The sequence below is a fragment of the Camelus dromedarius genome, chromosome 3 (genome assembly GCF_036321535.1).
Source record: "Camelus dromedarius isolate mCamDro1 chromosome 3, mCamDro1.pat, whole genome shotgun sequence".
Lineage (NCBI taxonomy): Eukaryota > Metazoa > Chordata > Mammalia > Artiodactyla > Camelidae > Camelus > Camelus dromedarius.
In genome coordinates this window covers 102687657-102703399 of record NC_087438.1, presented here as the reverse complement: position 1 = coordinate 102703399, position 15743 = coordinate 102687657, and the positions used below count along the sequence as shown (strand labels likewise).

Here is a 15743-nt window from a genome sequence, read left to right as displayed (position 1 = left end):
TGCCCTTGTAAAGTAACTGAAAAGTGAGTTATCTGTGTCTTCCTAATTAAAGATAAACACAAACCTTCGTTCACTAGATTCTGAACGAGCCTTCTGGGGACTGGGATACTTCTTTTTTCTGCCATCTCGTTCCTCCTCTGCTGGCTCCTGAAATACCTATATGAAAATACTGATTAGAAACAAGAACAGTCCTTCTATAAATTATAAAACCCACCCACCTGATAATCTTTCTGGCACAAGAGAGGGCACAAATATGCTGAAATACTGAAGTCAAATCACATCCCAAAAATTTGGGCAACAGGAAGAGGTAAAAAAGATGCTGAAATTACTTTACCAGCAATATGTTAATTTTTAAATGTTAATTTAAAGTAGAGAACAGCAGTGTAGGAGGAAAACAGCAAATCACTCTTTAAATTGAAACAGCAGAAATTACAAATCTCTATTTCTAAGTATCATACAGTAAAATGGTTTATGTTTTCATAACTACAAAATATATTCATACATATAATTCATTTGAGGAGAACTTCAGATTTATTTCACAGAAAAGGTTTCAGGAACAAATGGTTAAGTTAACAAATGCTATAAAACTAAGTATTTCATGTGTATTGTGGAAAAGTAGTATTGGAATTAATGAAAATGTTACACCTAATAGTCAAGACTGACTAGAAATAGAGAACTAGTGATTCTAGTATTGCTTTTAAACAGAAGTTAACCTCAAAACAAATAGATGGCCTTTACTAGAGGTGAACTAAAGACACTGTAAGAGCGAACAAATGCCCATCTAATGGGGAAGCTCACTTAAAAATACACAAATCAGGAAGTGAATGTATGGAACAGATGACGATAATTTAGCAAAACTCAGGTTACATAAAATGGCAGCCACAATATGGCAACCATATGGTGCTGGCAAAAACACCCTACAATTATTAGACTATATTTAAAAATCATTTTCTCTACCAATTTACAGGAAATAGAGGGTATATTACTCCACTGAGATGCAACCAGCAAAATCCAGACAATAAAAAAAACTCCTTAAGACAAATGGCTGGGTTTCTTTAACAAAATAAAATTTAAAGAAAAAAAGAGACGAGGAAAGAAGAAGAGAAATATATAGGTAAGTATGGTGGGGAGATTTGAAGATTAAAAGAGACCTAAAAGGTATCAACTTGGACATCTTTTCCCTTCTTTTTGCTTTTCAACATTTTCTAAGGTCTTTTTTGATAGAATGTATTAATTCACTCTTTAAATTTTCTAATTTTAGGAAACCAATTTTCTAAACTACTTTCTAATTAGTTTTTCTAATAGGAAAAACTATTCTTAAAAAGTCAAAGGATCTAAGAGAAAAAACATAAGACCAAACAAAAACTTGTACATGAATGTTCACAGCAACATTATTAACAGTCAAAAAGTATTAACTATTTGTCTATTAATCCAAATGCCCATCAACTGATGAAGAAAACATGATATACCCATAAATGGAGTACTATTCAGCCATGAATAAAGACGAACTGATACACGCATTAAGCTAAGTGGAAGAAGCCAGTCACAAAAGACTACTGTCTAATTCCTTTTATATGAAATGTGCAGAATAGACCAATTCAAAGAGACTGAAAATAGGTTAGTGGTAGTTATGGTGCGGGTTGAGTGGGGGAGGAGCACTTAGAAGATGATGGCTTAAGTATGGGAGTTTCTTTTTTGAATGATGAAAATGTTCTAAAACAGATTGTGGTGATGGCTGCACAACTCTGAATACAAAAAGCACTGCATTTGTACACTTTAAATAGGTGAATTGTAAGGTGGATGAATTACATCTCAATAAGCTGTTTAAAAAAAATCAAAGGGCATGCATAATACAGATGAATCTCATATAATAATGAGTTAAAGAAGCTAGACAAAAGATTGTGTGACTTTTACATCCAGGAAGCATCAGTATAGGTTAAGGGAGCTCAACTCATGATTCCAATGGGTGATGGAAAACATAACAAGATATCAAGAAATCAAAAGCAGTATGAGTGAAGTCTTATTTAGCATCCTGTGGTACACTGCCAAACGTGATTTTAAATCTCAAATATGATATTTAAGTGGAGAATGAGTGCGTCCTTGCTCTATAACTAAATAAAATGCTTGATTTGTACGGATTTAAAAAAAAAGATTATACGATTCCTGTTACATAAAATGGAAAAAACAGTACATGGTATTAGAAGAATAGTTACCCTGGGGAGAGGGAAATGAGAAGCAGTAAGAAAGAGGGAATCAGGAATAAGGGAGAGAAAATTTAAAAAAAAAAAGAAAAAAAGTGAGACATCTCAACCAACTTGATTATTTAAATCGTGATTCAAACAAACGGGGTGGGGCACCGCAGGGAAATGGACGTTTATGAACAGTTAGAAATTTAAACACTGATTGGGTATCTGATGATATTAAGGAGTTATTATTTCTATATATGATAAAAAATTTGGAAACAGAACCATTTAGAAATATCTACTAAGTATTTACAGATGAATGACATCATATCTGGAATTTGTTTCAAAATAATTTAAGAGGATGGGAAGTGGTTGAAGATACAGGAAAAAAAAAAACTGTCCATGGATCTATAATTATTGAAGTTGAAATGAGGACTTCACAGGGGCTCATTATATTACTTTGGCTTCTTTCAGACATTTTCATAATAAAAACCTTGTCGGTGGGGATTAGGTTTATTTATTTATTTTAATGGAGGTACTGGGGATTGAACTCAGGACCCCATGCATGCTAAGCATGCACTCTACCACTGAGCTATACCCTGTTAAACAAAAATAATCTGTATTCTTTTCTATTTTAAATAAATTTTCTAGAATTTCCTGTGGCAAGGGTAATTTTCTCCACAATTTAACTTTCATTCTGAAATGAGTTACACGGCACTAAATTGCTTTTTATTTTTCTTGAACTAATATGAAGTATACACGCAGACTTCATACTCCAAAACCTCTTACCTACTTTGATCCTACTATTCTAAGAATATGAAAAGATTTCTTTCTAGAATCAGATTATGACCAGGTATGCTAATTTTAAAAGTTTTTCTTCTATATTGCCCTGATTTCAATTTTTCTACCTCACACCCTCTTCTAGAAGTTTGATCATTACACACTATTTAAGAAGTTTTAATTATTTATTATCTTGGTCTATCATGGCTACACATGTCTGAGAGCGTTCATCTCACTGGAACATTTTAGATATAAAAGTATACTAAATAAATACACAGATGGGGCAGGATTGACCATGGGTTGATGAGTCGCTGGAGCTGGGTGATGAATACATGGGAAGAATTCACTGCATTATTCTGTCTCCTTTTGATGTACAATGAAAATTCTCTACAACAGGTATTTGTTTAATTGGAATGAAATAAAAATATTTTCAGAAAAACCAAAGGGGGGGGGGAACTGTGCCAGAGGCTCTCATATTTCCAGTCATAAATCCATGTATTAGACTAAGAAAAACTGCCTTCTAACATTTCAGATGACTGTGGCATAGTGTGAATAAGGTATTATAACATCAAAGATCTATTACCTTCAAGGATTATTCTTTGCATGTTCATGAACTCAGACACACAGGGTAAAGGGTTTAATGACAGCAAATTCAGAAGTAATTTTCCAGCTATAGATAGAGCGCATTGTACTTCATAAGTCATGGCACAAGGGGGAGGGGAAAAAATCATGTATATCAAGTGCTTTTCTAGCACCAGGATGAGTTGTGTCAATGATCCAAATTCTCTCACCTGGTTCCCTGTGTGACCAATAATAGTCTTATTGTAAAACTGATGGTACAATGCAACTGGGAACCAAGGAAAAAAGTTTTAAATGGCTAGTCCTCAGATTTGCTCCTCTGTCCCCTGCTCAGAGCAACAGCATTAACTGAGCACAGGTGAGAAAAACAGACAATTAGCCAAAGGTAGTGCTACCTGAAATCCCTTTCCTTTGATGTTCGCCAACAATTACTATAAACGACTATATTTATACACTATTATGAGCTATTATTTGTTAGTAATAACAATTAAGTTATGTACAAAAGCTTAAAAAAATGCAGAAAATGCCAGACAGCATCATGTAGGGTACTTATACATAGAAGTTGAAATCCATTTTTTGTAATTTTCAAAATTAGGATTTACTACAAAGATACAAAATGAAATAGTGCAACAATTTGGGGTTTTTTAACTGTTCTTTCAAAACTCAAGATAATGCAATTTTCTTCTTATATTCAAATGAGTTGTCTTTCAGACACTTCTATTTCACTGAACTTCAATGACTGTGAAAAAGGACATGTGCTACAAAAATTTTAACTTATATTATAAAGAGATTTAACCTATACTGTAGACCAAAAATTATACACTATCAGGTATGGAAGAAAAGTTTCTTCCTATTTCCATTACTTGAAACATACTGGAATCCCCTTGTACTTTAAAAAGACTTTATGAGACAATTAGAGGGCATGAGCAAAAACAAAAAAGTGATAGTAATCTCAATTGATTTGAATTAAGTATAGCTACATTTTGTTTTCTTTAATGTTGGATCAGTTCAATCAGGCTAGCATTTTAAAACGTATCAGAAAGGACAATTAAATGCAGTATGTGATCTTTAGAATGAATCGTGTACTGGAGAGAAAAAAAACATGCTATAAAAAAGGGACAATGTTGGGTTAATTGACAAAACTGGAAAATAGACAGTAATTTAAAGTGTTTTATCGATGTTAAATTTATAGAAACTGATAATGGTACTCAAGCTATCTAAGAGAATATCCTTATTCATATGAAATACACAGAGTATTTAGGAGTCCAGAGTCATGATTTATCCAACTTATCCCCAAATGATTCAGAAAAAAAAAAGTTCTCAGTGCAGATATATAAGGAGAGCAAATAGGGCAAATTTTCAATAGATGAATCCAGGTACATGGTATAACATATCTGGGGTACTATTCTTGTAATTTTTCTATAAATTTTAAAATGATACCCAAATAAAAAATTTATTAAATAACTATAAGAAAACAAAAATTGGAAAATATTTTTGTATAATAATCAACATTTACGTGCCAGGCACTGGACTAGGATGTGTGTGTATGAAAAATCTCATTTAACCTTCAATGAGATAAATCATAGATTACTACTATGATCATCATTTTGCTGATGTGAAAATGAAACAAAGAAGTTAAGCAACTTACTTTAAAGCTACTACTTTAACTTATGCAGCCTGATTTTAAAGCCCATATTCTAATCATGTAATACTAAATACTGTTGTCTATACATAAAAACAATTACAAATAAACTCTTAAAATTTCCTCCTCGGTTCAAACAATTAGACTAAATCACGTTTTTATACTTTAACATTGTAAAAACATTCTTTTTCCTTTTCCTTCCTATGTTGACAGTGATGTTTATAGTCATATTAACTATTTTAAAAACTGGTTAAAAAAGAAGAAATGGTTTCTCTATTAATATGAAAATGTGTTACTTAATGATTTCTCTTGAGGTTTCATTAATGCTTTCCTTTTAGTCAAGCCTCTATATTTAACCAACTTTTCTTTCTCTGAAAGTCACTAGATAAGATTTCCTTGAACTCAATGTTATTAAAATACTTCTTGAAACACTAAACAAGCTATCTGAAATTCTTTCAACTCCTCAAGTCCGAGGAACTAAGAAGCCCTGATCAAGAATCTACATCATGCCCAAAACCCAGAAACTTCAATCAAGAGATAACTACTAAAGAGGTCAACTTCCAACTAAGAATGATACTGGTAATAGGATCTAAGAAGCCCCTAAAAGCAAAAGGAAACTTTGCGTTACCTCTTCTTTAATTTCTTCTTTTTCTTGGACTGGTGGTTTTGGCTCAGGTTTAACTGGTTCCAAAGGTGGAAGGTAGTTCTTAGTATAGAGACTTTCAAATAGTTTATCCACAAAACCTGAAGTTTCTAAAGAGAAGAAATAGTATTTAATTGTTGCACCAACAAAAACCAGAAGTTTGACAAAATACTCTACTGGCAAAGGTGAGGAAAGAGAGACATTTTTAGTTCCACCAGCAGTGTATGAAATGACTCTAGTCGGGGAGAATCCCACTTCTGGGTTTTAAGATCCTTTGAACACACTTGCACGTATACAAAATGATATACACGCAAGACTGTTTGAGTACATAACAGTACAAGATTGGATACAATCCAAATTTCCATGAATAAGAGATTACTTAAATAAATTATGTGACAACTGTACAACAGAACACACAGAATGAGTACTGATAATATCAAACCTCAAAGATACAAGATTAAATATTTGTATCTATTTATATTTGCATAAAAAACTCTGAAAGCACACAAAGACGACAAAGTTGTGTGCTGGAGGCAGGAAGGGAGCAGGCGAGGTGAGAGACTTTTAACGGTATACCTTCATATTGTTAGATTAAATGTACTGCTTGCTAAAAATTTTAATTAAAAATATTTCTAAATCAGTTGAAAAATAAATTTTGACATAAGAATGACATGAAAATTTTTTTGTGTGTTTTACTTAAAGGCTGGTCTATTTAGCAACTTTTTCAGACTAATTGAATGGGGGAGAACCAGATGAATTTATTAAAAATTAAATGTAAAAGTATTTATATTATGTTATTCAAACCAAATTCAAGTAACTCTCACTGGTCCTACCCTTCAGGAACAGATAAAGAGCATATTAAGAGTACAACACAGACTCTGCTTATAATGCAATTAATAAACATTTTATATAATAGCTATTTCTAAAATGTCAAATTAATTTTTCTTCAGAAAAGCATCTTTTCATAAACTTTCTATGCTGTTAATTTGTGCAGTAAGCATTTTCCATGATTATACAACAGTAAGCTCTTATTAACTGTCATACATAACTTTAAGGCTAATTAATCAAACCATTCAAAAGCCTTTATGATTAAAAGATTTTCTTCACATGTTTCTGTATTTCTAAAACATTTCTTAAAACACGCATTACTTTTGCACATGTTTTGTCTTTTTAAAAGACATATATCATGACATCTCTAATTCAAACTAAGTAATATAAATCAATACATTTAGAAAAGACAATACTTCTGGGGAAGAATTCTGTAAGTATTAGATTTTTTTGGTACAAAAAAGTGTTAGAAATGCATACAAAAATGCACAAAAAATATGTAATCCTGTGTTTTAGGTTGAAAATTCATATTTACTGTCTTTTCTTGCTCAGTAGATACATGATTTAATGCATATCTTCTCATTACCAACAGCTAGATCAATCAGTAAGTATGCATTATCCACATTCTGTTGGTCCATTCAACAATATTTACTGAGTATCTTCTATGTGCCAAGTCTGTAGGTTCTGAGTCTCCACTCTCAACAAAGGGAAAGACAGGGGTGGGGTCACACACACATACAAACACACACACAGGCAAATGAAAACAGAACATGACAGAGAGTAACAAGTACCATGAAAAAAATAAGTAAAGCAAGGCTGGGATGAGGAGAGAGTGGCTAGGGGCAGAGAGTGCACTATATCGTATGTAGGGTGCTCAGGGGAAACCACTGTGAGATGATGACATTTGAGAAGAGACCAGAAACCATAAGGGAAGAAACCATGTTTTAAGCAAGGGTACAAAGAGTTCAAAAGCCTGAGCTGGGAACATGTTTGCCATGCTAAGAAAACAGCAAGGTGGTCAGTGTGGCTAGAATGGAACAAGTGGGGAGCAGTAGGAGATGAGGCAGAGAAGCAGTAGGGAGGCCCTCAGGAAGCTCTGCAGACAATGGACAAGACTCTGGTAAGTAGATGGAAGTTAAAGGTACAAAGAGAAGATTATGCCCATTTCTTCGTGGATATAAAGAAGCCCCAGCCAAGAAGGAGAAAAACAGCTTCATTTTCCTAATAAACAGTAAGAATAAGCAGCTTCATTATCCTTAAATTGTTACTCCTCAACCATCAACTAGGCTCCACCACAAACCCCAAAGGACCCATTCTCCTAAAAAGCATTAGCTACCACCGCCTCAATATAAGAGAGAAGCAGAGAAGGAAAGGGGAAAAAAAGTTTTGTTAAAATATATAATAAATAATTAAGCATGAATAGGTATATTCAACTATTTAAAGAACCCTGACCAGTTTCTTTCCCATTAAGCTTATATCTTCAAGATTTTATCAGGAAGTTTTAAATTTAAAATCTTTACTTAAATAGTTGGTTGAAGACCTATAATAATTACCTTTTTGTAAAAATACGTCAAGTTGATCGGCACAAAAGGCTTTCAATTCTTTCTCAGGTTTGTCCTTCTTGACCAGTGCTACAACATAGTTGGCTAAGGCTGAAGGGTCAGCATCACATCTAGTTAGACAAAGAGAAAATAAAAAATTTTACACATTTTTTTCAAACACTGGTGTCATTAGTGAAGTCACCTCTATTTTGCAAAGCTTAAAGTCAAAAACTTTATTTTAAAAAGTGGCTGCAAGCACAGGCAACTATTGTAACAAACAGCATATACAAGTTACAAGTGAGATTTTCCTTTTCTGCTTATTTTTATAAAATAGTTTGTCTCCTATTTTCAGTGTTCTAATTATACCCAGCATTTTGGACCAAATCTACATTTGCTCTCGTAATAGGGAAAGGGTGACAACAGACCCTTAAGTTGCAGCTTGACTTCCATGCCTGTAGAAACAGGAACTATCTGTTCCATGTGTTCACTGAGGAAGAAGCAGGGGAAGGGATGGGACAGCTTTCCCCATTCCTTATAACTCCAAGCACCAGCATCTAAAAATGGCAATCAATTTCCACTGCTAATCTTCTCAGTGAGTAATTTAAGGATATTTCTAAAAAGTGAGAATGCAAGAAGTATGGCACCTCAGATTTTATCAGCAAACACTTTAGTAGCTATAAGCAATAAAGAAAAGATCTGGGAGTTAGAACAGAAAGGACAAGAGAAGTGGAAAGGGCAGCAGAGATAACTTTTATCTACATCACTTTTTTCCTAGTCAGTAGTAACCTGACTTTGGCATTCAAAATTATCTCCTATGCCAGGGCAGCACATGATCCTTGAGTTGCCAATTCCTGACATACAGTAATCTATCAGAATTAACATTTTATCTATATTACATGAAATAGAACATTTTCATGTTGCAAAAATAAATAAGTATACATACACACTTATATATTTATATGCTAGTTTTCTCATAAATGTACATTTAAATAACACATATCCTTCGTGGCTTCACAGCATCGTTGTAAAGGTAAAATGAAAAAAATCAGAATGACAGTAAATAAAATCATTATGCAAGCAAAGTGATCATATCCCTATAAGACACTATTCAAATTTAAGTAATCTTATTCTATAATCCTTAGGCCTCCAAAATCAACCAGAAAGTTAAAAAGTTTCAGCTCAAGAGCATCAATCACATTTCTAATAATTTTATGAGATTAGTATACAAAAGAAAAACCAAGCACCAACACCCTTACCTCCTTTCCTTTCTACTTTAATGCACCAAATTCTCAGTTTTACAAAACTCAAAAAAAAAAAAAAAAAAAAAAAAAAAAGGTGATGGGAAAGGGTCAAAGTGCCCTAGGAAAGAGCTTAAGTATAAAAAAGAAGAGTTACATATTAATTAAAGCAAGCTGGGATTTTTCTTAAATAAAAAATATTACATTTTGAAGAATTATGAACAGATTACCTTAGTAAGTCTAACTGCTAAATTCTAAAATGGATATATAGCATTTCCACTTTCAAAAAATATGACCCATGCCATGCCTACCTTTGCTCTTCCATAAACACCTTAAAATAAAAACAGGTAAGTAGACTTAATTTCACTCTTGAGAACAATAAGATATTTGATCAGTATACTTCTAATCAACATTCAAATGGAGAGAGGGGAAAAAAATTACATTTCTACCCTTACTTAGAAAGCTCAGATCCTGAATAAGGAAGATATTCTAGGTATTTTTTAAAACAAGTACGAATGGCAGAAAAGAAGCAACGTTATTTTCTCTGGTGTTATGAGAACCTCCACAGAGTCTCATGACCTGACAGGTGTTAACGCTGCATAAGGATATGAGGTTTCTAATGAGAAACAGGCAAAACTCAGATTACTGGATAAATGAGACGGGTTAAACAAACCCAGATATCTTATACACATATTTAGCATTCAGACTCTGAAACACAAATGTAGAGTTAGGCTGCTTCTGATGAAATACATTTTGATGTGATAGTGGTAAAACTCAAGATGAATAGTTACAAGAAGGTAACAGAAAAAGACTGCACACAAGAGAAGAGAGTGATCACAGGTTCCAAATATTTGTTTAAGGTGAGTGAACAACTGACTGTTAATAACTGATAGTTAGAATTCTGCACCAAATACAAAAGCATGTTTACAGCCAAAGGAAAGGAACAATTTAAACATAAAAGCTCCTAATATGTATCCATAAAGTGCACTATGAAGGAAATTGCCCATCTGAAATAATGAGTCACACCAATTGAACGGTGAAACTTAAATACATAGGGGCGTTTTATGCTGTAATTTTCTTTTTTTTTTAAATAACATTTTTTATTGAGTTATAGTCATTTTACAATGTTGTGTCAAATTTCAGTGTAGAGCACAATTTTTCATTTATACATGAACATACACATGCTGTAATTTTCTTTACCTTTATGATTGCTCTTATTTATTCTTTCATCACCCCATACCATATAATCTTTAAAAACTGACAATTACAATACTATAGCAGCTATAGTACCAATACTAACAGTAGCCCAACAAGACTTCCAGAAGTGTGTCACAAAAATCTGAGTATGACTACTGAAGACCCTTGATAGATTATAAGACAAATGCAGGGCCACTTCCTACTTTTCTTACACAAAAAAGCAGTACCCAAAAAGAGTAAAATCTTTTAGCTCTTTATTTGTAACTACAGCTTATGGAAATTCGTTTCTGCTTAACTACAGGGACAAGTATATTTTGGAATGAAAGATTTTAAAATTTTGGATCCATAGCGATGTCAAACACACACGTTTCTAGACAAAAAAGGGGCTTCTATTATAACAAAGGGATTAGAAAAGGTAATAGCATCCACCTGAAAATACTACTCTGCTATAGCCTTTAAAAGGTCTTAACAGCATAATCAATGAGTTGTTACTCATTTTATAGATACTTAAATTTATAAGTATGTAAAAAATTAAGTGATCCAGTCAAAATCAGGCAGATAGCACACCTGAGGAACTAAAACTCAGCTGCAATTCCACTCAAGTAAAATCTATCATAGCACACACATTTTCCTAATGTTTATCTGCACAACAAATTAATGTTCTAAATGTCAATCAATAATCACCTTTCAGTTAAAATAAAGACCCAACAGAAGAAATTCCCTAACGTTTAATGGAAGTTACAAATGAGGATTCCCTAAAATTCACATCTTGTATTATGTTCCAATTATCTTTAATTAAAAAAACATCAATTAGAATGAATTGTTATCAGGGGAAGTTAATAGTCATATTGCCTTAAAAAATGTCTTATTTGCAAAAATCTCAAATTTATCTTTTTCTTCTTTAATGAACTCTCCATTGCAGGTATACGACATCTGCTAAGCTAGCACCTAAGCTTTACAGAATTCAGGCATATACCTAATTCCAAGACCAAAGAGTAAAGGTCCTCCCTCACCTTAGGCCCTATGCCAAGAAACACCACTAGAAATCCATTACAGTGTATTTGTTTTAGGAAATAGCCAAGACTACTTAAATCTTTTCCATTTTCAGAAAAATCTATATGTTTCTGAATATGGGCCGTTTTAAGTTCTACCTCACTGTGATTTTTGTTTCACAGGAAAGACAACTAATGAATATGCTATTGGACCACAGGGGGAAAAAAACCTGATCCTAATGTGTATCAACAGCCATTAAAAATGTTCATATTCTTTGACTAGTAGTTGTACTTATGGGAAACTAGTCTCAGGAAATAAATCCAAATATACAAAATACTTTGGGTACCTAAGAGACACCATACATACATTTCCGTGTTTGTGTATTATATAAAAACAGAATTACTTTTAACAGAAAAAGTCTGTTAAAAATAGGTAAACACTCTTACTGCTGAATGATTACAAAACATTAGGCATCCAAAGTGATGCTTATAAAAACAATACACAAATATGAAAATGCTTCTGATATAATGTCAACTGGAGAAATCAAGATAAAAAATTTTATATTTGAGTCTGATTATAGCTACATGAAAGTTCATATACAGAAGGAAACTAGAAATAAATATACACAAATAATTTTATTCTTTCCACATTTTCTGTAATGCAATAATTCTTTTACTTTTACTTTATAAAAAAGAAATAAAAAAACAAGTCTGACTCAGATCTTTGTTTAGAATATTCCTTTGATAAGACAGTACTGAAAAAATACAATTTGAGTTGATTTTATCAAAGAGTATAGGTAAGTAACTCTTAATTTCTAAGAAGATGTTAACTCATATTAAGATATACAAATACTGGTACTTCTACTTCTTTTCAAATGAAGGCTTTCATCTTCCCTTAATTAGTTAGGGACTTTCATGAATGAATACAATGTGGAAGAAAAGATCCCTAGAGTGGTTTAGGGCCAGGGAACATACAGATAGGTCTCTCAGTTGCAAATACCATTGTGATATCTGGACTGTGGCTCCTAGCACAGTAGCCACCAGCTAAGGATAGCCAGAAAATTAGACTATTTAAAAAAAAAAAACTTACTTTTTCTAATTGTGATCAACCTAAATACACATATGAGGACACTGATTCATTTAATCATTTACTAAATGTTAACTAAATGCCAAGCATCTTGCTGAATAATTGGAACTACTTTGAGGAAGACAGACCTTGCTCTGCAGTTACATGGCCAAGAGATGGAAATGAAAACAAATAATTATAGTACAGAATATCAAATGGTTAAAAAAAAAGATTAATAATGAAGTAACAACACTGTGAGAGGATGAGACAAGACAGCAGTAGGAAACATGAGGCTATAAAAGCAACTTCTGGCTTCTAGCCTATAGCAGTTGAGCCAGGGAGAATGAAGTCAGACATATTTAAGAGGCAGACCAAAGGACATAAGAACAAATATGGCTTGACTTAGTATACTAAAACTTGCCGAGAAGTCTTTTGGTCAAAATAAGACCTTTTCTATGAAACAGTGAATTTTCTATGAACAGGACTTTTCTCCTTAAAAAGTCCCACAGGACTTTAGAGGCACACTAATTCTTCAAAGCCAGTAAGTAAATTGTAAGCCACTTTGTAAATCATCAGTACTTCTCAGTCTTTAGAACATACCTCCAAAATACTCGTTTTACCCTAGTAGTTTATTTATCAAGGAGGTCAAGCCTAACAGCTGCTATGTGGTGATTTTTCTTCCCATCTGAGCAACTGCAGAGATTACTAGTCAGAGTTAACTTGATAAGGATTGCAAACTTATAAGCAGCATGTAAACTTCAGAGTTCAAAGTATACACCCCCTGACCAATGAACCAATGAAATGATCTAGTCAATGAACCTTATTGCTGCCTTTCCCACGATACTCAGAAATGACACACTCAATCTTCTAGCGCATTTTTTACAAAGACCTTATTAAGGCCTGAACTCACAGAAACTGCACATCCAGGGCTCTCACTAGCAATTCCTGTTCTTACCTTTAGGGCCTGCAATGAGAACCTAGCTCTGTCATGCGCTAGACTGATATTCTGTAAGGGGCAGCAGTGCTTAATATTAAAAAGAAAAACATTTTTGCAAAAAGAGTTGAATATATTTTCATATTTCAAAAACCATAAAATTTCATGCATATTTAATGATTCTGAGGTACACAAAGCACTTTTTAGTCTGTAACATTAATACTCATATCATATTCATGAGGTAGGTAAAAGGCTAATATAATTAACTCTGCTTAATACAGAAAGGTTAGGCAATCTCTCCAAAGTCACACAGTGAATCAGAGACAGACAGAAAACTAGAAACTAAATGCCCTTTGTCACATAATGATGCTCTACTAGAACAGACAGGTGATAGATAGATGCAACTGTCTAAAAAGTATTACAAACCATCACTCTTTTTAAAACATGTACCAAGACAAAATTTTTTGTTATTCATAGCTTTTATCTTCCAGTTTTACTGAGATATAACTGACATACAGAACTGCGTAAATTTGAAGTGTACAGTATAATGATTCGACTTACATACATCATGAAATGATTACCACAATAAGTTTAGTGAACATTCATCATCTCACGTAGATACAAAATAAAAGAAAAAATATTTTTTTCCTTGTAATGGGAACTGTTAGGATTTATTCTCAACTTTCATATTTGACACACAGCAATGTTAATTATATTAATATGCTTCACATTCCATCTCTAGTACTTACATATCTTATGCCTGGAAGTATGTACCTTTTGACTATTTTCATCCAATTCCCCTTCCTCTACTTCCTCCTTCTACTCCTCTTGTAACCACAAATCTGATTTCTTCCTATAAGTTTGTTTGTTTGTTTTTGAAGTAAAACTGACCTACAACACTATGTTAGTTCCTGGTGCACAACACAGTGATTTGATATTTCTATACACTGCAAAATGACCACAAGACAAATTTCTACAGTAAACCTAACAAGCAGCAGTGAATTAGGTATGCTTGTACATATTTAACATACATAAGTAACTTCAAACAGTCCTCATTGAAAACATTTTTTGGTAGAAATGTATGTTTGTTATTGAAAAATGCCTGCCTGAACTTTTTCTAAAGTTGAACAAATCTCTCCAGTGGTTGATTTATACCCTAGGTTTATTTAGAACCTTACTCTTAAGGAGTTCAAACACTTAAAATGAGCAATTATTTCTAACAGAAAGAAACCACGACATGGCCTACTTACACATAATCCCTACACAGTCTCCATGACTAGGCTATCTCCATTTTTGAAAGTGAAAAAAGATGAGGACCCCAAACAAGATCTTTGAGTTCAGTCCATTCACACAGCAGAAGAAAGAATTATAAACTCCTTGACTAAGATGGTATCTCTCCCCTTTACTGCACTACTAAAAAAATGGTTCTGGGTTTTTCACAGCCAGTTAAGGAGTCATTTCTTCCAGTCTCCCTCCTTCTGTCCTTCCTCTAGTAAAAGTAATAGATAAAAAGGAGTGGAAGGTAACAGATAAGCTCTAACAGCACAGGGTATTTCTAATTTGTCTATAGGAAATAATCACATACAAACTGGATTGGTTTTGTACCACCCTGTCACATGCGTTTCACTAGTGACAAGGTAGACCACACTTTAAAAAAAAATCCCTAAGCATTAAACTTTCATAAATGTAGTTAACTATAAATTAAACTAAGTAAGAAAGCACAACAGGAAACCATGTACACAGCCACAGTATGATTCCAACATATCTACTGCAACTACATTATCTGAAAACCTAACAACTGCTCTGAAATGCTATGTTGTAACAACATGCCAATCTGCCATGAAAATTTTCTTGAATCCAGAATATGCAAAAAGTAAATTTACAAATACAACCCACTTTAGTGTATCATTTATTACATTTTAGGATGTCTAAACAAAAAATAATCTCCCATGACAACATATTAAGAATGAAAATATATGTGACATCTGTATTTGTATTTACTATTTATTAACATTTTCATCCCAAATCATTACTTATGTGAGTTAAAAATAAGTTTTTTAATTTTGTAGTTCTAGGAAAGTCACCTATATATTATTAAAGCCTAAGTAGTGATTTTAGGC

At 33.0% G+C, this 15743-nt stretch overlaps 1 protein-coding gene across 2 annotated transcripts in view; it reads right to left on the bottom strand.

Moving 5' to 3' along the window:
• RBM27 (RNA binding motif protein 27) overlaps nucleotides 1-15743 on the bottom strand; it is a 57006-nt gene that overhangs the window by 38663 nt on the left and 2600 nt on the right. For both annotated transcript variants that reach the window (XM_010990351.3, XM_010990352.3), the window contains exons 2-4: nucleotides 8209-8327; nucleotides 5813-5937; nucleotides 65-156 (exon numbers count right to left, since the gene is read on the bottom strand). In XM_010990351.3, coding sequence (XP_010988653.1) covers nucleotides 65-156; nucleotides 5813-5937; nucleotides 8209-8327 — 336 coding nt within the window. The remainder of the gene's footprint in view (nucleotides 1-64; nucleotides 157-5812; nucleotides 5938-8208; nucleotides 8328-15743) is intronic.